At 38.2% G+C, this 26,031-nt stretch overlaps 1 protein-coding gene across 1 annotated transcript; it reads right to left on the bottom strand.

Annotated features, from left to right (window-relative positions):
• Positions 1-4,185: 4,185 nt before the first annotated feature.
• On the bottom strand, positions 4,186-8,850 carry LOC134000468 (ovarian cancer G-protein coupled receptor 1). The gene is made up of 6 exons (XM_062439808.1): positions 8,755-8,850; positions 7,411-7,560; positions 6,941-7,074; positions 5,764-5,986; positions 4,758-4,938; positions 4,186-4,670 (listed from the first exon to the last, which is right to left on the bottom strand). The coding sequence occupies exons 1-6, from the start codon at positions 8,848-8,850 to the stop codon at positions 4,186-4,188; spliced, it is 1,269 nt and encodes a 422-aa protein (XP_062295792.1).
• Between the last annotated feature and the right edge of the window lie 17,181 nt (positions 8,851-26,031).

Raw genomic sequence — 26,031 nt, 5'->3', positions numbered from 1 at the left:
ACCTGCAGCCATCGAGACAATAGCATGGAGCTAAGTTGTTTTTAGCAGACTTAGCATTGCTGAGCTCTTTCTGCAGCTGTTTCACCAAATCTGGCCACATGTAGACCTCTGCTATGCCAAGCTCCAGAAGAGGAACATAGATTCAGTCAGTGGGTGCATCCAGCAGCTCCAACAGGACATATAAAAGATCAGGTAGTTACTGTTAGTATTGCTGTTATTAATATTGTAAAGTGTTAAAAAAAAAACTTTATAAAAGACATAATTATGAAGTGTAAAAAACTAAAATGCATAAATGCAGGATAAGAAATGATGGAAGTAATTTTGACTATTACAGTTGATTTGGGTACATTTCATTATTAAAATAAGTTAAATAAGTTATGCTTAATCACAGCAGTGTATAGTGTTTAATGCGCCATCTATTGTCATGTTTAGGTATTGCAACAACTAACAGATTACAGTGAAATCAGGACTGAAGACACAATAACTAAAATATAGGTGGTGTCTCTTTTTAAGCATATCACCTTATTGGTAACTCTGCTTTAACTGCTGGTATCTTTAGGTGATGTGAGTGAAATGGGCATTTTATCATGTCTGGTTATAATTTTTTATTCCTCTCTCTGTGGGTCTGAGATACTATACTGGGACAAACCAGGGGACATTATAGTGTGTTGTGTTGTTTTTAGATTGGTTTTTCTTTTTTTGCTGCGGTATGAAGTGGTGCTACGGCTTATTTGACACTAACCCTAGGACCACCAACCATCAAACTGCACCCCCCCAAACATTTTTGTCACCAGCCGCCACTGATCATATTATATAGCTGCTATTTCCCCCCCTTTTTCTTTTAATTGTTATGATTGTTGTAGTACTTACACAGAATAAGCTACAAACACCTGATGTAGTTTATATAGTTAATGGGTAAGCAAATGTGTACTTACACATCAAAACCACATGAAGCAACATTACCTTTTTTTTTTGTCATGTTTCTAGTCACATGACAAATATCAGTTGGATGAAACCAGTGCAAACACAGCGGTTTGATCCTTTAATCTCAAATACAGCTGAGGCTAACATTCATTTGAAAGGTATTGTGTCAGATGACAGGATAAACAATAAGTGATGTGGCGCTAGACAGAAATTAGGGGATTACCAAAGTAAAGATTCATCTTCTGCAGAAAAGGAATTTTTCTAAAGACATTATGGCTGCTTATAGCCTTATTGTTTAGATTTTTTTTTTTTGGAAGTGTTGGATCGACCGAAAAGAGGAGAGAAGGGAACACCTAACCCTAACTCTAACCCTATACAAACTAGAAGCTTTAAGTCACTTCAAGGTCACAACACAGACAATTTCCATCATTGCTTACAACAGCAATGATCTTCTGTATGATGAGGAAATTCTGAATTTGATAACATTCGACTGCATCACACTCTCGTCAGAAATTAACACAGAGTTCCTGCTGTTGAAACTGCCAGCGTCAGAGAGGAAGGGCTGAGGTCACACTGAAACCACAGATTCTGCACTGCTGCTGTATAGCTGTGAACAGCCAATGCACACACCAGTATAAAAACGTAAGAGAAGCTGTCCTTTATAAAAAATATTCTTTATCATGTTTGTCACTGATATAACAAGATATATCATATGAACATTTTTTTTATCATGACTAGATGCTTTGTCCATGATTTTATATCTCTGTAAAAACTGAAGTTTGACATATTATTATATTTCTATAACAAGAATACAATAATTTATAATTCATTCATACGAAGTTTTGACTATATTTTTATATTACCACAATATTTAAAAATTTCAAGACAATTTCATACATCCATAACATTTAAAGTAACGTTATACTTCCATAGGAACTAAGATTTTGAAGAAAAAAAAGTTCTAACTTTGATACACCAATTATGTCAAAGATCTATAATAGAAGCAGTGAACATGTTATTGTTCATAAAAAATAAATGGAGTTACAGATTCTATACAACTGAAAATCAAGACCATAACAATATAGTGCCATGCACATGCATTCAAATAGCAACATGTAAACATTTGAGATGGTTTCCCTTGATATGTAACCTCTTATAGTACAGAAGCAGACCTGGGCAGAGCAGGCAGAGCCTAAGCATGCCAATGTTTAAACCCTTTTTAAAGCCCATCACTTACATCCATATTAACTGATATACATCTGATACCACTATGGTTATTTAAAGTCACCCGGAGACATTTGCTTACAAAATAGTATTAGTGGTTTGTATCTTTCAAACATTTAAAAAATACTGTACAATAAATAGTAACACTTTTTAAAAAGCAAATATATGGCATTAAATCCCATTCTCCTCAAAACTGAAGCTGTCGAATTAGTAAAGTCTAGTGAACATGATTTACTGTTAAAAGCAAGACTATGTAACTTTTGAAAGAAGAAATAATCTTCCTCTAACAAATGAAAAGTTTTGTTGAAAGTAACACCCTTCTTCAAGTCAATTCACTGGTCTGGAATGATTAGCATGGCTAATTTTAGCTAGGGTTAGCAGACTTGAGTTGGCCTGGATATTAGATATCAACTTTATGACTCTTTTCTACTTGTGCTACAGTTACAGTACATTTTTCAAATCACCATTGTCCCTTATTTGTCGCTTGAATTCAGAAAAAGTTTGTCTCGCTAAAGCTAAACCTCAGAAGAACTATGTTAAATCTCAAATCCCTGAAATGAACATTATGCTGAACAAAACACTGTACTAGATTTGCGTCATAATCTTAATTATGGGAACAACTATAAATTATTTTCATAATCAAATAATCTGTCCATTATTTTCTCAATAATGAATTAGTTGTGTCTCAACCAACAGTTTAACCGTTTAAGACTAAAATAAACCAGCTCATTTGAGAAGCTGGAACAGAAAAGTTGGGAATTTGAATTAATCAAAATAGCTGATTAATTCAATAGTTGGCAACTAATTGATTAATCAACTAATCGTCGCAGCTCTAATCTGAATTTTCATAGCAATGGGTTAATCATACTGAAGTTAATACTGGAGTAGGTATGTTTAACACTAGTGATTGCACAGGTGCATTATGACAAATGATAAACACATTGTAAGTCAATCAGAGACAAAGAAACATTTTATCATTACAAGTCATCAAACATCATCAAATGCATAGAGTTCAAAATATCAGTAATTTTATAGCTGCAGCATGGCTCTTTAACCATCTAATTTAGCATGTTGTGTTCATGCACTGATTAAAACAATTTAGCTTTCATGCACTCATGATTTGCTAAGTTGTAACGCAGTGTACACACCACTTCAAGAAACCTAGATTTGTTCTTATACTGAATGCCCTATGCTGTTTTTGGGTTGTATGTGAAAAAACATTGTATACATTAGTTCAGAAGGTAATTATATATTATATTTATAAATATTAAAGAGTCCCTGATTTGCCAGATTATTATAAATATAATAAGAGTAAGACACAGCCTCTAATAATACAATTTTAGGATGAATGAGTGCCAAATATCTGCTTTTCAAAAAGATAAGAATCCGTTTACAGAAGCATGTTTCAGATGCAATGCTGCTGCAGTGAGTTAAGTGTGGTTGAAGGTGCGACAAAAACATTTTGACCACACGTCAAACAGGCTTGAATCTTTCACCCAGAGAGCACAGTTCAACTCTGCTTTTCAGTCTACTGTTAAATTAAATAATGAATTAAAAGAATTCTGTCAGGGTTTTTCTCCTACAAAGTTTAGGGTACCCAAGGTGGATATCTCCTGTACTATTAATACCAGGTCATTAATAACTTCCTGATGGACGATGCCCTGGACAATCTCAAATCTCCAATTTGTCCCTATGTCTGTTGAAATATAAATAGGGCATTGACAGCATCACAGTGAATTTCAGATTCATATTAAGTTCTCACAATGTTGTATTCAGAGTTCAGTGAAAAAAAAGTGAGAAGAAAGAACATGTTTTTGCTCAAATGCCAATGAAATACAATGTAAACACAGCTGGATGGGCAGCAGGCTCTCATCGTGGTCACATGGCAAAATTGAGCCTTACAGGTTGGGCTAGTTGTGCGTTCAGTCTCCAGTCATTCTCCTCTAGTTTAGCTTAGTCTGTGAGTCAAGCTTGTCCTCTGTCTTAATCCCACTGCCCTGAGGCATTTTCTAGCACAGGTCCTGATTGATCCTTAGATCATTTTAGTGGGTGCTCCTCAGTCTCTTCAGGCTTCTCTGCCTTTAGGTTCATATCCTCCATGCCAATCACAAAGCTGACCTTTCCATCACTGTCTGCACATTTATCTGAGTGTCTGTTATTTTCTTCAGTTAATGGTATGACCTTTTTTTCATCCATCTGTAAGGTTATAATAGTATTTTTGATGGTGGCATCTGTTTTAATATTGTTGAGTGTGCTGGTGTGTGTGCTTGAGTGTGTTAGCAGCATAACAGTCGGATGGCCGTTGTTCTCATCAGTGGCGACTTCACGGGAATCCGTGGCGGGGTTAGTGGGACTGGCATTGCCGCGGCGATGACAGCAACAAAGTATCCTGGCAACGGGTCGGAATATGACCCTGTACAAGCCGCGGCGGGCGCTTTCGCTGACGAAGCAGTAAAGAGCAGGGTCGGCAACACAGTTCAGAGTGGTCAGCAATAACGACAGGTGGTAGTAGTTAAATATTCCTGGAAAATAAGAATATAGGACATGTGGTATGACACAGCAGTTTTCAATCTCATTGCTTGGATTACTTTGTAGAAAAGAAACTGTACCTGTGATAAATTCGCAGTCCCGCTCCAGCAGGGTGCGAACTAACAGGAAGACATGGTATGGGGAGAAGCAGACGAGGAAAATGAGGATGGTACTGCTGACTAACTGCCTGATTCTTGTCTTCTGATCCGGCTGGGTACCTGCACTCCGACCCACAGCACGAAGGACACAAAGGTAGCTGATCTGCACAGAAAAAAGACAGTTGGAAGCCTCTGTCCCTGCTGAAGTTGTCTTGATGAAATAGTTTACATGAACATAACTTGACCTCATATAACTCTGTTTCCATTGAGTAATCTCCCCTGTCTTCTTCCCCTTTTAACCTCCTGAGACCTGAGCTTTTGTTTGGTATGCATTTTTAATTTATCCTAGATATTAGGATACTAGGATTAGTAGGACCTGATAAGTACAAAAACTAAGCATTGCTTTTGAACAGGAAGTCGTTTTTTGAAAAAAATGTCCTCATTATTTCACTGTATAACACATTTAATTCAGCAGTGTATAAAACTATTTATTTCCTTACATTAACACTTCTCCTTCGTCCCCATGTCCTCAAACGAGTACTTTTTGATTAGCAGTGTCGTAGCTTGTTGCTGTTGCTAAAATCATTCAAATGTGTATAGCATATTAAACTACAAACGTTATTAAGCATAAATAAACCATAAAATTTGATACGGTTTTGTACCTGGTCCCCTTTTGTTTAGGGATCAGCTGTTGATGTAACTCGGCCAAGATGCCAGCCATCTTGTTTTTTAAACTGATTAATGTATCATGCTTTTGCTATCACTAGGTGACACAAAAAGGTGTGTACGAGAAAGAGGACAATAAGTCAAAGTTAAGCAGAATGAAGTGTAAGTTCCAGCAAACTCAAAATGTAATTTCCCCTATAAGGACGCAGGGTCGCAGAGGTTAAACAAACCATATCTCCATATAACTATATCTCTAGGATCTAATACTTCCTCAGTTTTTGATCAGATTTGAAAATATATATTTAAAAAGCAGTTTTCCTACCGATAGAATGGCCAATGGGAACATGAAGCCAATAATGAAGCGGTAGTAGTTGATTGGATACTCCCACTGCTTCATGGGGTAGTGCTCGAAGCACACTGATTGGTTTGTGTGGTCTTTGCTCAGTTCTTTATGACGGAAGAAAACCACGCCTACTGCTATCTCCTTTAGCCAGATGATGGCACTCACGACCCAGGCTGCCTTCATAGAGCGGAGAGACGTGAACCTGTAGACAGGGATGAAAGAGGTCAATTAAAAGTAAGAAGCAGAAATTCCGAAATTTCTGAATTTTGTGCTTAGTAGTTGTGGCAGAGTGCATGAGTACAGTAACAAATGAGTTGCTTTCACCGGTCAAAAGAAAAATATTACCAACAAACAACTAAACCATTTACCAAACCTTGTATGTCACTTCTGGTGGGCTTCTCATTCCTGACTGGCGACTGTCACTGGCAGATCACTTCTAGCTAGTCTACCAATTAAGATAATATTAGCTCCATGAGTTTTAACATTCTAACATAACCTTGTTTGACTGCTTAGCTAAATTACTTGTTTTTTATGTTACAGGACAAAGGGTTTTAATCATGAAATATACTTATTTGTGTATGAAATGTGTAACAAAGGTAACGTTGGCTAAGGCTGCTGCAGTGTAAAACCAAATCCAGTTAAGGGTGGGAAAATCTGCTAAACTTTACCGAAATTCTGTTGGCATCCACACATTGAGAAAACTAATGTAGTTCATTTTTGAAATGCTCTTCGGCCATGTAAGGCTACTACTGTAGCTAGTAAGGTATTTAGCTGGACATGGAAATGTTAGCAGCTTATGTTATTGCAGATAAAACTGTTTACTTTATTATTTACACTTATGTTCTGTTCTTGGCTTTAGAAAGGCTAACAAAGACGCCTCCTTACATATTCTTTCTAGAGCCACATACATTTTGCTTCACCATGGTGTGAAATCCAAAAAGACTGTGCTGTAATGGTTTCCAGTCATAGATTGACTGGAAAATCTCTGTTTGGGGGACAAGTTTAGAGAATGGACAGTTTAGCTAAGTGGTGATTTATTTAAGTGAGAATGCTGTCAAGACGATCTACACCACATGGAGGAGCAGCGGTGATACGTTTAGGGAGTTTGCCATGAACAGCTGTGTGCATTCTCATGATGATGTATCAGAATGAATACCTTAAAGGATGGACCACAGCCAAGTAGCGATCCAGACTGATACAGCACAGGAAACCAATGCTGATGTAGATGTTCTCATAGAGGAGGAAGCCACATAGCTGACACAACCATTCCCTGTGACTCCAATCATCACCCTGAAACAACAATGCACATACTACACTGTAGGAAAATGAAACAGGACAATATGCTGGTGAAACATAAAAGAAGATGTAACTATACAATAGCTGAATTATATACAACTAAACATACAGCTAGACCGACAGCGCCTTCTGAAATAATAGAACATTGCCAAAAGTTAACAAATCTGCCCACAGTGTTGGGCCAGTATAGATCACCTAAAAGCACTTTTTATTAACATATACATCATGGTTTAGGAGTGCATGAAGGTGCTGCGCCTTTGCTGAAATGCTCAGATGCACTGGAGGAATATGTGTACAGTATGACTCCGTGAAGGGCTGGTTTCAATTTACCTGAAAGATGTACTGGAGCCACAGTGGTAATGATGCCAGGTATAACAGATCAGACACAGTGAGGTTAATTAAATATACTCCCAGCTCATTCTTTTGTTTCAGCTGCAGTGTAGCGTGGTACAGAGAGTACAGGTTGGAGGGAACACCAATCTAGAATCAATAAGATCATATAATGTGATTAGTTTGATTCTCTGACATCTTTGATTTTTTTCCACATTGCCCTCCTTTTATTTATTTTACTACCAGAACACATTTTCTGCATATGGCCACTATGGTATAGTTAGGGTTAGTGAAATACAAGTTTATGACAAATAAAGTATGGTTAAGGTATAGTTAGGCAAAGTTTAGGGAAAGGTTGTGGTTATGGTAAATACAACATCCAATGTAAAATGCAGGTCTGTGATGTGTGGTGAACAACAACACAGTACACAAACTATCCTGACCTCCATACCCTGACTTTGTCTTACTAAATAAAAGACGCACACTTCCTTCGGTGAAACTGAACACAAGCATTAGATGCAAATTGTCAGGTACAGAACTGTCCAATATGGATATAATTCCTAGGAATAAAGGTGACATTAGGCACCCTTCGGTGGCCATGCTGTTGGTCCACAGCTGTGGACAACAGTGTCCAGTGGTATTTAAAAGTATCTTAGAATAGCTAATTCTCTAAACTGATCAGATTTGCTCTCACGACCCCATCCATTCATCTAACCTCTTTCTGTACTCTATCCTTGCAGGAGTCTCAAGTCTATCCCAGCTCACATTGGGTGCAAGGCAGGGGACACCCTAGACAGGTCAACAGTCTACTACAGGGCTGACATATATAGACAGATGCATTCAAACTTAGATTCGTGGCCACGGGCAATTTAGAATTTCCAGTTCACCTTTGTTCTGTTGGTGGAAGCGGGCACCAAGAGGAAACCCAAATGCACACTTTGAGAACCTCACAGACAGGCCACTTAAAGTCAACTGGAGGACCTTATTTCTGTTTAACACTGCTAACCACAGAGTTACAACCCATTAACTCATTTCCGCCTACGGAACTAGATATACCAAAATTACTTCTTGTGGTCATGATAAACCTTCCTTTGTTGATGCCATATAAGACTACTCATGCAGCACTTGGAACTTTGAATAACTGAGTTGGTTTTTGTGTCAACGCTGCATAATTCTGTTCTCAAAGAGAAACTAGACTTCTTAGGGTATGTGACATGACGGTTTCCTGTGTCACACTAAAATCAATTTGGAAACATATTTTTATTGTTGGCTATGCACTCAAAGTATTCAAACACCTCAGCAGATTTTTTCAGGTATTCATAAAATACACACACACACACTTACCAACAGGACGAGGATATACACACAGGAGAAGAGGTACTGGTGGATTTCATGGCTGATGGTGCATTCAATCCTGGACTCGTCAGACATGTTGAACATCAAGATACCCCACTCTAACACACTACTTCACCTTAAAAATGCACACATTATGTTTTCATGTGGCATAACGGCACCCAACAGCAAATACATTTTCATCTTGGCTGGAGCACTCTGTGATGGTTTAAATTTGTCTCATCTGGTTGAGTATTTGTCTTCTCTGTTTAGGTAATCCACTTTCATTCAGCCACTCTGGAAAACAGAAGAATCAAGAGTGTGAATTTTGGAAATCAAAAGCGTTCATACTTAAGTCAGCCATCATAGAAATAACAGGAAAATAAGTGTCTGCTGGAAGATGTCTGTGTTGGACTGGTTCCCTTGAAAAGTAACAGATTGTGTCAAGATTGAAAAAAAGTTCAAACTTCTCCTTTCTTGTCTTTGCAAAACTGGCCCATCATGGCCAGAAGTGGCTATGAATGTTGGTCTGTTGGTTTTGAATAGATACAAAAATGGTCATACCCAGTACTCCTAATTCCCCCTAAAGGGAGGGTGTTTTCTGAAGCTATTCTACTATCCGACAAGTAGTTCTAATGGAGTGTAATGGCTCCTTAAATCGCAACAGTTCTTTGAGCAAAACGCTGACATCAAAATGTTAACATGCTCACAATAACATGGTAAACATGCTGATAACAGGTATAATGTTAACCATGTTCACAATCTTAGTTTAGCATGCTAACATTTGCTTTAGTCATAAACCAAAGTATTGGACAAACCAAAACTTTGACCCTATGACGACAGTAAAGGAGCAGATCATTCACTTAAAACCATGCATGTCAATGTGATAGTGGCACTAAAGAAAAAGTCCAAGTCAGTAGTATTCATACTCTGGTCACCATGAATGGCTGAACCAACTTACGTGGCAATCTATCTGGTTAGTGTTATTGAGATTTTTCAGTCTGGAACAGGTGAATTTACAGACTGATGTTTCCATTCATGCTGCTAGCATGGCAAATAAACCGGAATTGTCCTAATTAGTGTAAAATCATAATCATGTAACCATATTCACTTAGTTCAACTTCATTTAAACTCTTCTCTGTGAGACTGTAGGGCTCTGAAGTAGTGTAACATCATGACTTCCTGTTAAAAGCACAACTGCATCCTGTTCCTATAAATGACTTGCATTGTCATTATTGAACTACTGCTGATTGTGTTAGTGATTAAAATCAAATACGTGCATAGTTATTTGTTAGTTTAGTCTGTTATTTATTTGCTCCATTTGCTGTTATTAGCATGGTCAAGAGCAGTGACGTACAAACCAGGCTATCCCTGACCTGACACACAGATGATGCATCCTTCTCAGCGTGTTGTTGTACAGTGTTAAAGTCTAGAAAATATTTGATATAAATAGCCCTTAATAAGAAATGCACAGATTGTGAAAAGCCTTTTGCAAAATCTGTCCCATTATGAAACAATACTACAAATAAATACAATATTTAAAACATTGCAACATCCATCCTTAGACTTTCATTAAGAACATGACACAAATGGAGGAAATTATTAGAAATGTCCAACTTGTCCGTGACAGCAGTTTTATTAGAGGAACTTTCAAAAAAAATATTACTTATATTACTTTCACAGACTGCCAGACCACAATACAAGAAGTGACACCTGATAAAAGGGAATTGAGACTGATGACTGTTAAGCAGTCACACTGATGATGTGTGAGTGTAATTTGTTGAATGTGGAGCATGGCGTATCTTGAAAAAATAAAACACTTTTAGATATTTCTTCACACAATCACCTTGTCCATGTTGTTCATGTGTGAATGTATGTCCAATCACAACGCAGCATAACACCAGCCATCTGGTTGACACACTAACCTCCTTATAACCAGTAAAAAAAAGCATCTCACATCCAGACTGAAATGCTTGGTTTGTACAATCTGTTTGATTGACAGATGGATGTGATGTTGGAGATGCACGCCAGCAGGGTCATTGACCAAGTCAGAAACTAGATATGTGTTTCTGTAAATACTGTGGCTTCTGTTATGCAGATTGATGTCACAGAGCCAAATGATAATGGGTCCACTTTTGGGCTGCACACAGTAGAGGTCTAAGGTTCTGCTCTCAGTCTAGAGAAAAGGATACTGGGAGGTTGCGAACCATGTTTAAAAGTAGGATATCAACGATAGAACTTTTTCTCTCCCTACTGTGCTTCTCCATGTACACACTCACCTTAATTCAACAAGGGAATAAAGGCATGGATGAATAGTGACTTAGCTCTAACCTCTATAGTACATGATCCCTACAGAGTGTTTTCTCTACACTGGTTAGACTACAGCAGTAGAATACTGACGTTTAATTTCCAGACAGCCAGGATTGATGGTTGCCTTCTGGCTATAATCTGCATTGGTGCTACAGAGAGCTATACCATCCTTCATACTTCATCTAGACTGCATTATTACAACAGATGCAGCAGTGGTAGCCAATAACAACTCTTCCATCCTGCATCCATCTATATACAGTATATCACTACTATTATCTATATGAATCACTACATTGCTGTAATATCCGCTTCTCATGCTGCATTATCACAGTATTTCAAGACTAAACTGACGTGATTATCTCTCAGGTAGGAACAAAAGTGTGTGTGAAAGTTAACAAGCATTATACTTTATGGAGTGCCCCAAGGTTCTGTGCTAGGTCTGCTTTCATTTACTTTCATGTTAATAGTTTAGGTGTTGTTCGCGCTTGAATTCTCATTTGTTATGCAGATGATGTGGTTTGATTATTTATAGATGTGGATCATCTCCCACATACTTTACAGAAACTGAATGCATGCTGGATACCTGCAGACTTTATGGATATTGTTACAGCTCAGGGAAAGACAAGGACCTGGTTTGATGAATGTCTTTGTTTTAAGCAAACCTTGTGAAGAAACTGAGATAGAAGTTAAGGTTTTTGTTTCAGATGTATGTGTGTTTTTCAGCACAATGTATCAAGTGTTGGACTCCATTTATCACAGCAGCAGAGGTTTGTTACCACATTCAAATCACCCACACATCATTGTGCTCTGTATTACACACTTGGCTGGATCTCTCTGTCCGTTCATCAGGTGAGTCATTGGTATATTTTTATTTATAAAGCCATTGTCGACAAAATTCCATTCTATCTCTGCAAGCTTATTTCACAGATTTCATGTTTCAATCGTTATCTCATATCACGACTTCAGTACCATTAAAAAGTTTGGACACTTCAAATTTTATCTGGTACTACATATCTGCTCTCTTTCCCCTAATATATATAGACATGGAGAACAACATCTTAATGTTTTCATCTTCATCCACCATAATTAGTCTTTAGAACTGCACTAAACTAACACTGATGCGGCTAAACAGCCCATTAACTGATGTAGCCGCACTGCCCAGGATGGGTGTATAACAACTCTGACCACATTAACTTGCACAACGTGGCTTCTTTCACATTAACTCACTCATACTGCACATTTTGTACGTTAGATAATAATAATATTTATATAATAAATATGACATTATTTTCCTACTGGTACTTACATGTAGATACAGTGGAACAAAACAAGCAGCTGGCCTTTGCTTTAAATTTTGCATAGAACAAAATCATAATAAACTTTGACACACATGTCTACAAGCATAAACCAAATAGTGCACATAGTTTATTTTGGGTCACAGTCACAGTCATTTTGAGTATTAACAACTTCCGGCTATACACTGTGCATTCCCTGCATCTCATTTAGTTGAAATATAGTTGGGACTTTTGCATCTGCATGTGGTCATCCAGAACAGTCCAGCAGTAAATCACTGTGGCATTTTTATGAAATGTGTTATCTTGTTTTATATTCCTGACTTTGTAATGATTTGGGGCTTTTACTTCCTCTTACTGTGCTCTATGTGTCAGGTACAGAAATGACAGTGAGTGAAACTGTATAAATATCTTAGTATTTCTTCAGAGTCATGCTGTTAGAATAAAACAGTAAAAAAAAAAAAGCTAGATTTATGAATAGAATCTAAATGCAGTGTTGCTTCCTTTCTGTGAGCTCTAGCTCAAGTGTAACACAATGTCAATGGACAGTGAAGCCTCTGAGTATAACTTACACTTCTTGACTTTGGCATCCAAGCATCTTCAGAATGGCTCCATAATAACGTACTATAAAACAATTTGGAGCCACTTAACAAAACACACACGAACCACAAGCATCAACTATCTTTCCTTCTCCCTCTCTGTGTCTTTCCTTTTTCTAAGACTCTCTGTCTCTTTGGTCTTCCTAAATAACCCGCAGTCAGATTGAGAAACAGCTGGATGTACTGAACTGTGCATTCCTTAAGAGTCAAGCTAACCCATGTTGTTGTAACTTGAATACATCTGAAAGTAGGAATTGTGATATTTTCTCTATTGAAAAAGATATTTGGTCACCTGCACCTATACCTGTTGAATGTAGATTTAAAAAAAAATGTTAAATGACAGCGAACATGACATCAGCAATCCAGTTGACACACTAACCTCCTTATAACCAACAAAAACAAGCATCTCACATCCGGACTTCAACGTTTGCTTCGTACAATCTGTTTGATTGACAGATGGATGTGATGTTGGAGATGCACGCGAGCAGGGTCATTGACCAAGCCATAAACCAGATAGATAGCAGTGTGTCTGTAAACACTGTGGCTTCTGTTCTGCAAGATTGATGTCACAGAGTCAAATGATAATGAGTTGACAGTGGAGCTGCACACAGTAGGTACTAGTGGTCTAAGGGACTGCCCTCAAGTCTGGAGAAAGGCACCCTGGGGGGTTGTGAGCCATGTCTAAAAATAGGAATGCAACGATACAAAGTTTTTTTCTGCCTCTATTTTGAAAATGTAAAAATCCCCCCAGACATTTTTTAATACACATCTTTGAGGATTGTAATAATAATTTAAGTCTGATGTGGTTTTCCACAAAAAGATGACCTAGTGAAGCTGGGCAATAAACACAACAAATCCACCTGCGTGCAATTCCATTTGAAGTTTGTGTTCTACAGATACATTATATTTGAACTTTCTCATAGAAACTGTGTGTTTCCAGGAAACTAAGTTGACTATCTGTGTTTCTAAATCTATTCTCATTATCCACATGACTTATACTAGTAAACACTGCACAAGGAAATGATTTCACTCTCACAGTTCCTCAGTAACATTTATGTCTTACCAGCACGGTCTAAATGAGCAGACTGCAAATATTGATAATAACTAATAAACATTGTGCTCAATGTTTTTGGGACAGCTCATTGACAGAAAATGGTTTGACCTTTCTTCAAATGCTACAACATGATACTTAGTTATTAATGGACCTAAACCACTGAACCTTTTTACCAGACCCACTAGACTCATGGCTCCAATAGCACACGTGACCGTTTACTTTCTTCGAGTTGCCCCTCATGACACAATAATTGTGAGCAGTATATATCGTAAACCACAACATACAGGAAGGAAACTAAGGGTGCCACTGGTGTGAAGCAGATGCATGCACAAAACTGAAGGTATCAGATCAAAACCAACAAAACCTACATTACCATCATCACTTTGACCTGCCCAAGGTAATGACTCATCCAGAGAATAGAATTGATGTTATGGTTATGTTATGTTATGGTTTGCTACTGTACTAGTTGACAAACAGACCAAATAAAAAAAAGTTTAATTTTCATCAGCATTTTGGATCTCTATTTTACAAAACATAGATAAATACTGTGTACTCTTCTATACTGAACCACGGATCAATATAAAGGTATAGAAGTCAGTCATAACAATAACTTCAATGCTGCTCTTTGATATCTAAAGTAATCAAATATTCCTACTGTTAATGCTGCTCTCAGCAAACTCATTTTTCAAGTGGTCAGGATAGTTTATGACCTTTTGTTCTGACCCCCAGCAACACTGCTCACTGTGAGATGAAGATTTAATAATAATAATAGTAATTCAATCACAAAAGTTTATTTGTGATTGTATATACAGTGGTGGGCGGGTGATTCTTGTACAAAAAGTTTACAAAAGTTAAATGAAAAAAAACAAACATATTGTGTTATCACATTAATATACCATGACGTCATGGTTTTAATGAGCCCTGGAAATCCCTGAAGCTTTATTTCTGTTTCTCCAAAGGTGTGTCCTGAAGCATCTTGAGGAAAAGGAAAACAATGACTAACCGTACGTTTTACGCACGTGTACATTAGACTTCATTAGAGTCAACAATACAAAATGCGGAGGAGGAGGAGGTCGGGGTGGTGGAGGGAGCTCCTGACAAAAAACAGTGCTGGAGGTAAGGGTATCAGCAGAGTGAGAAGTGTCAGCTTACTTACTTCTCTAAAGCCAGAGATTTGTCTGTTCTGGGCTACTGTAGAAACATGGCAGAGCAACATGGCAGGCTCCATATAAGGAGGACCCGCTTTCTATGTACATATAAAAGGCTCATTCTAAGGTAACAAAAACACAATGATTCTTATTTATTCTATTACTCTTATTATTTTACTCTTATTTTTTATTAAACATACTTATGAATGTTATATTCCATTTCTGCCAAGTCCATTTTGCTAAATACTGCTAAATTTTACACACCTCCTTTAATGTTATAAATGTTTATTGGCCCAAGCAGGTTTTAAATTGATATGTTTGCTTGACTACCAGTAATTTCCTTTTTACACATCCAGTAACATAAGGATTCATTTGTAGTGAATTTAGGTCCAATATTCAATCTACCTTTTTGTTCTGTTTTGGTCTCCACCTACTTATGAGAAAAATATGTGGCTCTTTAGCTGCTAAATGCTCCACCATGTTCACCAGCTAGTCACTAACTTTCTTAGTTTTTAATTAAGTACACTGATGAGAGAGTGAACCTAAACAGTAAAGTTATGGTCTGTGAAGCCGAAAGATACTCTGTAATATATGTCTGTGGTTCTCCTCACTATAAGCAACGCCTTCCAAATTATACATAATCATTTGATCTATAGTTGGTTAGTGTAGCCTTAAAGTTGAAAGGATTTGCATCTCAGTCCCTAGAACAGAAGATGCTCCCTACACTTGTGTTTTTCTTTCTATCTTTAATTCAGAGAGCTATTTTCCACGCAGCATACAGAACCCTAAGCTGCACACACAGCCATCAAATCTAACCCAAATTCCAGCCTAACTTTAAACCCAAACCCTAAGCCTATCTTAATACTGACGCTGTAACCCCACTTGTAACCTCAGCTCCAAACCTCACTCCTCACCCAAAAATATCCAGGAATTAACTTTGAACAAACAAACAAACATGTCCTGACTGTAGATATTTCTCTTGACCTTACCCATGTTGTTACTACAAAGATCGAAGAACAAGAGAAAGCAAATATACATAAACACACTTACTTGGCAACTAGGGAATATTTCCAACTTTTTCTTTGAGTTGAGATTAAGACATCCTCAGATGGTCTCTAATCTTGTGTATATGTAGTTAACTGCCTGTTCTTGTGCTGTATTTACTCATTAGCCACGTCCAATGGTTTCAAATGAATATATCCGGGACTGTCTCCCAAGCAGTGGATGAGACAGTCCCAAACTTTTTTCCGTAGCCTTTGCCAGTATCCTGGGGAATTACATCCATGATTCAGCACCATGTGATTAATGTCCAATGCCAACGTTCAGTGCCAGTGCAGGAAGTAGCCTGTCCTTTGATGTAGGGAGGTGGAAAGTAAAGGTGAAGATTTTTTACATTCTGTCACAGGCCTGAAATGACTGTTCACTTTTGTATTAATTGTACCCATTATCTTTATTTTACCATAACCATAGATGTGATAGTGTGTGTATTGTATAAAAAGAGACATGACTTCTAGTACCTGATAGCAACAGTGTGATATGACCAATCTCTGTCCAGGGGTCCAGGTCTCCCAGTAAAGAAATCAGACTCTGAGCATAACTCTCAACTGAATCAATGCTCTCGACACTAGGATCAATAAGTTAACAAATTACCCTGTGATCAGTGCCTTAACTTATATCCCTGAGGCTGCTGGAACACCATTCCTGCTCAGTGATCAGTTACCATGACAGTAGTAACTGTGGCAACAGCAGTAAGTTGTAAATCAGGCACCAATGAGGGTCCAGTCACTGCAACAGGCAACATACTGATACCACATCCTTCCTTCCAACTGTCCCACTGTAACTGTATGTAACTGCATTTGATTAGAATTGTATAAACAGTCTTCTGTCAAAGAACTGATACTACTGGTTTGAATTGGCTGAGACACTTTTAAAGTCTGTAAGGGCGTACTCACACTAGGCAATCGTACCGTCACCAAGCACGTTTGCACGTTTGTATTTTATCATTATTAAGGCAAAAGAACTCAATTTATGTCCATCTACATTATAATGAATAGGCTATAGGCTTAATATTAGTTTTCCTCCAGCATGCTGCGTGGACTTCATTACATCTGCTGCACCGCTGCTACCACTATTATGAAATGCTAAGTTTATTGTCTGTGACTGTGACCTGCATAAAAGTAATATTTTACAAATCTGCATTATATAAACTAACGAAATTCGTTAAAGTAAGTCATTTGGCGACTTCTAAGTCATTAAACTAAGTCTTACTTTTATTGGCGTAAAGAGTTGAATCAGGACGTCTGCTTTTACTAGTCTTTTTTACACAAGTATCTAGTACTGCATACTACACAGGCATGACTCAGATGAACAAGCTTGCACTTTTTAATCATAGTGCATGTGTGTTGTGTTTTACCGCACGCGAACACACACCTGTGCATGTTTTATGAGAGTAAACTGTCTATATGTTTTTGCGCAACTTGTTGGAGGTAACCGTGCTTGAGTACAGGTAATGTGAGTGCGGGCCAGTGGGGGACAGGGGAGGGGGGACATCTGTGCTTCAGCACGGTACGGAACAACTGGACCTAGTGTGAGTGCGCCCTAAGACAAGCACCCTTTGTAAATAGTCCATCCATCCATCCATTCTCTGCGGGGCCAGGTTTCAGTGGCATGGGATGAACAATAACACCCAGACATCCTTCACCCCAGGAACACCCTCCAGTTCCCTTCTAGGGGATCCCAAAGCATTCCCAGGTCAGGACATATAATCCCTCCAGCGTGTTCTGGGTCTGTCCCAGGGTCTCCTACCAGTTGGACATGCCCAGAACACATCTAGATAAAGGCATCCAGGAGGCATCCCAAAGCACTTCAACTGGCTCCTTTAAATGTGAAGGAGCAGCTACTCTACTCCTAGCCTCCCCTCCTCCCTCCCCTTCCCTCTTCCTTCCCTTTGTAATATCATCATTTTGATTATGTATTTTAGAATACAGTGAAGTGATGTAACAATTTATAATTCACACTCTCATAGTGACAGACAAATGTAAAAGCAATGAAATTACATAATGTTAGCAGATCACTCTACATCAGCAACACTTTTCATTACTTGCACTTGTAAACAAGGAAGCAAACCACATGCTTGGTGTTTTGTTTCATTTGCCAGATCTCTTCACAGCATCAATTATGCCTAAATTCCTGGAATGGGAAGTTAAATAACACAAGCTGATGACAGATCTTTGGTCTCAGGCACTGTGGTGAGCTCATCACAATGGCCCCGACTTAAGTCACATAGACCTTGTCTTAAATGAATGATATTAAACCATTGTAATGTATGGTGACAAGTGCGTTCACACCCCATCATGAGTATCAAGTTTACAAAAGTAACACAACCTCACTGCTGCCACATCACAGTTAGACTTGTTCACACTTTCTTTTTACATATGGTGCTACAACATTTAATTCCATGCCTGTGGTGAGGGTTGCTTTTATATCTGCTGTGCACTTCACTGGAGTTCCCACAAAGCAGACGGACACCACAATCCTATTTGTGGACAACACTGAAGTCAACAAGATTTCTTGCATCCTTAAAAACCCTTCTGTTTAGCAAAGTTAGTGAGAAGATGTTCCTCCCTTCCCAATGCTGAAGACAGGGACTGTTTCTATGGTGTTTCTCAGTCTGTCTACAAAGGTTGTATTGGATTTATTCACCTGGTGGCCATGTTTGATTTATGACATACTCAGGGAGGACAGACAACACAAAGGCATAACTGGTCACTGCACAAAAAAAGGAAAAGTCATCTATGTGTCCCTTAAAGCTAATTAAAGTTAGCTAATTTTGGCTAATGGGACATGGACATATAACTTATTTAACAGCTGTTCAGGCCATTTTTTAATCAACGTCTTCTGTTAACACTAAGTCAGTTTTTAAATGTTAACTACAGTACATGATCTGTTTAAAACACCACACAGTCTGTAAATGCTGATATTACAAGTTGCAGATGTGTTGGCTTTTGTCAAAACCCCAGAAAAGGTTTTGCTTCCAAAATGAGAGACAAATCAAAAAGTTAGAAACGGAGAACAAAAAAGAAGACTGTTCAGCCTTATCATAGCTTAAACCTGCATTAACTGGTTGTTTTGACCACTTGGGGGCAGCACAAAGAAGTTTTGACCACAACACTGATGTATCATAACTTTTTAAGTTGATATGGCTAACTTAGCAAAGTTGCTCATTTACACATCCAGAAGTTAAGGAGATGTTTTTGTCTACCTGATGAATGTAAGTCCAATATTCCCTCCTGTTTAGGTTTAGTTTTTGATCTTTACCAAATCCTCTCTTACTGCAGCCAAAATCAACAGTATGAGAGCCGTGAGAGTCAACATAACAATGAATTAAAACTCACCATAAAGCTCCGTAAAGTTTAGGGGAGCTGCAGAGTTGCTGATGATTCTCCATAGGTTCATCACTACAATTATTGCCTCTCATGTCACATATTTTCATTTTATATATTGTTATGACAAAAATATTGATTATAGCTGCTACTAAGATGCTATCCCTGTGGCCTAGTGATCTAAAACAATATGTAAAAATGTAATATAACCCTAGATTCTGGGTGGAGACCTCTCTTGCACTTGTTTCCTGTTATGTCTAAAAGGATAAGCCACAAAGCATTAGCAGAATTTCTGTTTTAGATCATGCATAGATAGTGAGTAATTCTGACTACAAGCTTGAGGTTAGGTATGGTTCCTGCTTATTCACCTTAATTTTTCATATTATCACTTCATGATCCTTCATGACCAAAAAAATAAGTGATGAAATGTTCCCCGTTTCCTCTCCTCTAGGGAAATCCTCTTCATTTTGTCCAGCAGGTAGTTAATCATTTTCTATCTCTTGTCTTGCTGATTTACAACAGGTATGACTCATTGGCTACACATGCAGAGAGAAGGCCGACATGTATCTCACTATATCATCAACCTGTGTCATATCGATCATGTAACACATTTATTTCAAATGTAACACGTGTTGGGTTATGAGTACTCTGCCGATCTGTGTGGGAGACGAACCATTCTTAATGAAACTGATGTTATTATCATCAAACCTGGCAATCTTGCAACAGTAACACATATAAAGATTCAAGCCACGTAAGTGCATTTCCTCAAAACAATCCCCTTTCCTTTTCTATCTTCTTAAATTGGCATAATCTCAACCATCATCAGGCTATTCATTAGTAGTTAGTGTATCACTGAGAAATGATCAGATCTGAAGCACACAGGCTTAATCAGATTTCCCTCCACTTCATGACAAAAACGATCAACACAGTAATCTGGATTTATTCTTTTTATGGCTTAATGTAAAGGTAAATCGACGGAAATGATGTGTTTTTTTCCTTGCAGCTTAGAGAGATCAGACCTCTGAGATGACATAAAATATTATTTAATCCATGCTACATTATCTCCACACACCCTCTTCACTTGTCTGTTTGATATGTGTGTTTACTCAGTTGTGCTCGGCCATCGCAGCCCAACGACAGCCTCTGAGGCTGGTGAATGTGCCACTCACGATAACATCAATATACTACTCAATTTGCCTCTTTGATACAGTCAAGGATGTACAAAGTCAGAGTATGTTGTTTGAGGCATTTGGTTTCGACTGGAAGAGCAGATTTAATGACATGAGCAACCGGTATGATGTCAAACTGGAATTCAGCATCATCAAGTGTTAATTGGTATTATTGGAAGCTCCTAATTGGGAATTCGATTTCCACTGATGAGATAATGCAATTCATTTTAGACTCAGGACACTGTAAGTTAATGTTTTGTGTCATTAAGTTAAATTTCAATATATTTTCAGGCTATGAAAGTTTCAAATTACTTTTGTTTCCTTTCTGCAACATTTAACAACTCCCATATCGCATATCTTAAAGGCTGTTACACTCTGGAAGGTATTAGCAAGAGCATCCTGTGGGTTAGGGTTATGGTTATGGTTAGGGTTAGGGTTAGCCAGCTGCCAGGCATCTCTATGGGAAACCTGCGGCGAAGTGTGGCCAAAAATAAAAGTTGGGAATAGTCCAACTTTTTGCAGCAAGTGGTGGGAGAAATCCTGCAGTCAATCAATACACAGCGTCCACATGTTGACCTATGTTTCAAATAATTAGTTCCCTTCCGAAACACATTAGACAATGGAAGATAAACTTATTTTGGCTGTTTCATGCTGTACAGTTATAGAAATGCAGAAAAGAGTTTGAAAAAAAGTTTGAAGTGAGATGTTATAGGTGTATTTGGATAAGTTTCCTGCACTAGCTTGACTTTCTGCTTCAAGTTATGAAATAGGCTGTTTATGTCAGGCAGATAGGTGACATTATGATTGCTACCAGGTCTGAAGGATGGGATGCACCCTCAGACCACGGGCGGAGCAGCAATTTTTCCTCCTCAAATACACCAGAGCAACATCAAGAGCGATGTGTCTCTCCATGGCGCAAATGATTTCAAGGACCTAGACTATTTATAAGAAACCCTTTACCGCTGAAAAAAATAGTTTTAGTTTAGCGGGATGACATATTTTTGGCAACCTAGCTCTCAGATATATGAGAGCTAGCATATGTTGGCTACTGTTTCAGGTTAAACTGTTAAGACAGAAATGTTTAAAGGTGTAAAGAGTTAAAATGTTTAAAATACATTATGTGACACTTTGAATGTGTCCTGTTGCAGTAGCAGTTAATTATGTCACTGTACGTGTACTTTGCAGAGGATAGTTACAGTTTCAGTTTACTCTTGACCAAAGCAGCAGACTGGCCTACTAACATCACCATCCCTAGAGCCACACTGCTAGTTTGGTTAAAAAATCAACAAAATCTACAGATTGATTTCATCCTGAATATAAGTTTTGGTATCAGTCTTCAGAAACTGCTAAAACTTCTTCACTGGACCAAAAACAATTGAAAACTGACAGTGTACACAATTGTGGAGCTAAAACTGGATCACAAACATCACAACAACTTACTGGTGTGGACAGCTGTGATATGGGTTGTCCTTGCCAGTAATCAGTATGTGGTGGTCTGTAAAAATCTTCCAAGGTTTAGCACTAATTGCTATGGTGTTTTTGCACTGCATTTCCCAGAGATCACGTGCCCACAAAAGAGCACTGTGATATATTTTCTTTGGGTTTTGAGTTTCTATACATGGTTCTCTTCCCTTTTCTTTCATTCTATTTATTGTGGGAAAAAACCTGAGCTATAAAACACACTTCTTCTTTTATTAAGCCTAATTCGAGATTGAATGAAAGAGATCTTAGCAATGTTTAACATAGAAAGTACCAATCTACACTACATTAGCGAAATCACTTCTCTCTCTTACACAATAGCAGCTTATTAAATTCTACTAAATGGAAAAAACATAAACGCCACTCTAGATTTAATTGGTTTCGATTTGACAAAGAATGGGCACATTTTAACACTATAATGAGGCAAAAAGCAAAGGAAGAATATATTACTTGGCAATGACAAGATAATTGCCAAATACTAGAGTTATTAGTATGAGGCAATCAGGAAAACAATATACATGTGTCTATAATTCCCTTCTTGTCTTGCGTAATTGTAAACTGATGTAGTAAATGATGTATGAAAGCAGTGTCATATCTTGAGGATAACATTTGCTCTCAAGCTCCAATTGACCCTCCAACCTAGCCTGGTTTCAGACTTCTGAATCACCACCACGTGTGATCAGCAAGGTCTTGTAAGTTCATGGAGGAATATTCACCATGTGAACACAATATAAGCTCACATTATAAAAGTATCGAAACTAATTAACATAAGGCCCTTTTCATTGCAGGGGCGAAAGCAGAGCTTGTTTAAAAGGCCTTGTCATTTCAGTTTCAGGTCATATTGTTATTTAGTGGTGCATAGCCCAATGCACGAGTAATCAAATTACCACAAACTGTGCTTGCTTAGCCCAGTTGGCACTCGACCCTCTCTCAAAGTGATGACTTAGAGCTACATCTCAGCAATAAGCTAAAGTAATATATCAAGTATTGCTTCAATATCATCAATAAAGAGGATAAAACTGAACACATTATTTATATGCAACTAGATATGACAATAAAGACATATTTAAGACATAAGACACATAATACTTTGTAAATCGATCATGTGAAAAGCAGCAGTAAACGTGATAGGCTGTACACACAGGTCTCAGTTTCCTTGCTCACACCACCACATCCCAGACAATCTTATCTGTAATGATCTCCTAATGAAGATGAAAGTCTATCCAAGTTATTCTAAATAATATATGAGCTTTACATGAGCCAGCTCTGGATCATAATACTGATACTATCCTGAGTGATGGACAAGTAAAAGAATGCTTGAGCCATTACAACACTAGGTCTAAATCCAAAAACACCTGCTACCACTAAACCCTCACACAGAGTACTATCTGAGGTGTTCCCAGAGGTTTTTAGCTAGATAGCTAACTGCACACTGCCCTCTGAAACCCCCCAACGACCACCATGCCAGGGCCACTGGCACCTTACATTCCTGATGGAGATCCAAGGGGTCCTCAAGGGGGTTTCGTGATTCCTCGAATGAGCTCTGGGGGGCCTTGAAGGGATCCCAAAGGGCCTCTAGCAATGGGCAACAATGGGGCCTGGTGGAGGTCTTAGGGGTTTCAGGGATTCTGGAACCCGATTGATGATGGAACTGGGTCTTTGGGGACTAACTGTGGAGTCATATTCATATTTTTATTCATTTTATTCTTTGTCCCAAAAGGGCACTTAGAAAACAACACAGATCACACAACAGATTACAACACAACAACAAAATTAATTTATTGGAATTAAAAACATGAATGAGTCAAGATCCCTCTTAACAAACCCTGAGACCCTCTCCAGGGCTACTGAACTCCAATGTGGCCATGGGGTCAGGAGTCATCAAAGGGGTCTAAATCAGTACAGGGACTCGTAAAGACCGAATTCCATCATCTTCTAGAGACTCTAAAACCACCTTGAGGACCTGGGCACCTTCACCAGGGACACTGAACCCAATTATAGGCCCCTAAGACCCTTTTGAGAGACCCTGGAAGTCCCTAGTCTCAATGTCTAGCACTACTGCCTTAGCTGAAATCTGTATTTAAAGCCACTGACATAACAAACCAGGGTTGATTTTTTCTGCCTTTCTGCTCATGTCTACAGAGCACTGAGATGGCCTTTTCATGGATGAATGAGGTTAGTGTACACAAAGGGCTACTGCACTCGCTCCAACTGGTGCCCTGTGTCTGGGCCGGGGCCCAAGGGTAGGCTGTAAGAAGACTAAAATTGGTGCCTGAATTATCTAGCAATACCATGAATCAAAAGTAATTAAACTGTGATCAACAGGTATTTGTATGGTTGGAGGTGAGGTTTTTATAATCTAACTATAGTTTGATTTCTTATTATGTTGTCAGGTCTTGCTTTCAGTGTATTCTCTCTGTGCTGTGATTGTAAATGCACTAATGCGGCTCAGTGTACCGAGGTCCTTGGGCAACACTGCCATTCCATTCATCTTAATACATTGTACTTGAACTGAGTCAGTCAGTGTTAGTCTAATAATGCTGTCTATAAGTGATGGATGAGAAGCTCAAAACAAGCTAGATTAAAAGAGCTGCTGGGATGATTCTGTTTTTGTAGGCAGGGAGTCAACGTTTAGTTATGGGAGAATTAAGTTGATCCTCTTTTATACAGGAAGCAGAAATATATTATTGACAAAAGCCCAATTTTGCATTGTTTCTAACCTTCTTAAGTTCTTGTAACATAAGGTAGACTGAACAAAAACCTGCAGGCAAGTAAACAGTCTCCTGGAAAGACTGAAAGTAATGTTAAAATACAGTGACCCACCAGCTGGTCAGTCATAACAAATTCATGTTGTGCAAGAAAACCTTTTTCAAACCCACAGAACTTTGTTTTAAATCTTAATGGAGCTTCCAAAGTTTCCAGAGATGCCAAATGGGGGGGAATTATGAAATGATGCTGAAGAAATCTGGAATATTTCCCTGATGTGATGGTGAGCCATAAAGACTTTTGGGTTTGCACTTCACTCAAGTTCCACTTACTAGCTGTTTCTGAAGCTTTCAGCCTGTAGTTGGTAAAAACGTGGCAAATAAAGTAAATGGATTTTTAATTCAGTGTGTAGGTACTCCTTGGATATAGTTTAATTGTTTTTTTGTATCCAGCAACTGTCCCATGGAGGTTTTATGGATGTGGACATGACTACTCTGTTTCATGTGATTGAAAACCCAAGAGAATATGGTCAGACTGGTCAAGAAACAACATTCATGCTCAATCACTGAATCACTGAAGATATACATAACACATACATATACACAACATCTATGGGACACTGTCATATATGGAAAAATGTGATTCAACCAACATTAAAGCCAAACTAACCAATATTTTTATAATCACAATTGATCAAATGACTATGCATAATCAGCTCATTGTGTTACAGTCCTGGTGAGGTTCACTCTGAGGCCTGTCATTGAACTAGTCTCCAACAGTACTGTACCAGCAGGCAACTGTTGTTAGTGAAAACTCTACCTGCCAAACACCAAACAGCAGACAGATCAAATTAGCTACAAGGCGTGTGTTTTACAGGAAAACAGTCAGATAGTTACTCCAGGAGTTTACGGAAACCAAAACAAAAGCATAAAGGAGAGAGACCGTTATATTTATATTCACCAGGTGGACAGAGGCACGACTCCAATAAATGTTAATGTTGCTCAATGTCTACCAGGTATGTGAATATGTTTGCTAATATGTTAGTCATGTAGTACATTGCACCTGCCAATTAAAAAAAAAAGTCTGTGTGTCAAAGAGTTGAGATCCAACATTTAAAACAGATCATATCTTCAGATCAGAACTCAGGTCT

Source organism: Scomber scombrus, chromosome 19, assembly GCF_963691925.1.
Source record: "Scomber scombrus chromosome 19, fScoSco1.1, whole genome shotgun sequence".
In the NCBI taxonomy this organism is placed as follows: Eukaryota; Metazoa; Chordata; class Actinopteri; order Scombriformes; family Scombridae; genus Scomber; species Scomber scombrus.
This window is presented reverse-complemented; position numbering and strand designations above follow the sequence as displayed.

What these genes read in the sequence shown, in the direction of transcription:
- LOC134000468 (XM_062439808.1), bottom strand. Translation starts at nt 8,850, where the DNA reads ATGTTCAACATGTCTGACGAGTCCAGGATTGAATGCACCATCAGCCAT. An exon ending in TCCCATTGGCCATTCTATCG is followed by an intron (nt 4,939 to 5,763) that starts GTAGGAAAACTG and finishes TTTTCTGTGCAG; the next exon opens with ATCAGCTACCTTTGTGTCCT. An exon ending in GGACTGCGAATTTATCACAG is followed by an intron (nt 4,671 to 4,757) that starts GTACAGTTTCTT and finishes CTTATTTTCCAG; the next exon opens with GAATATTTAACTACTACCAC.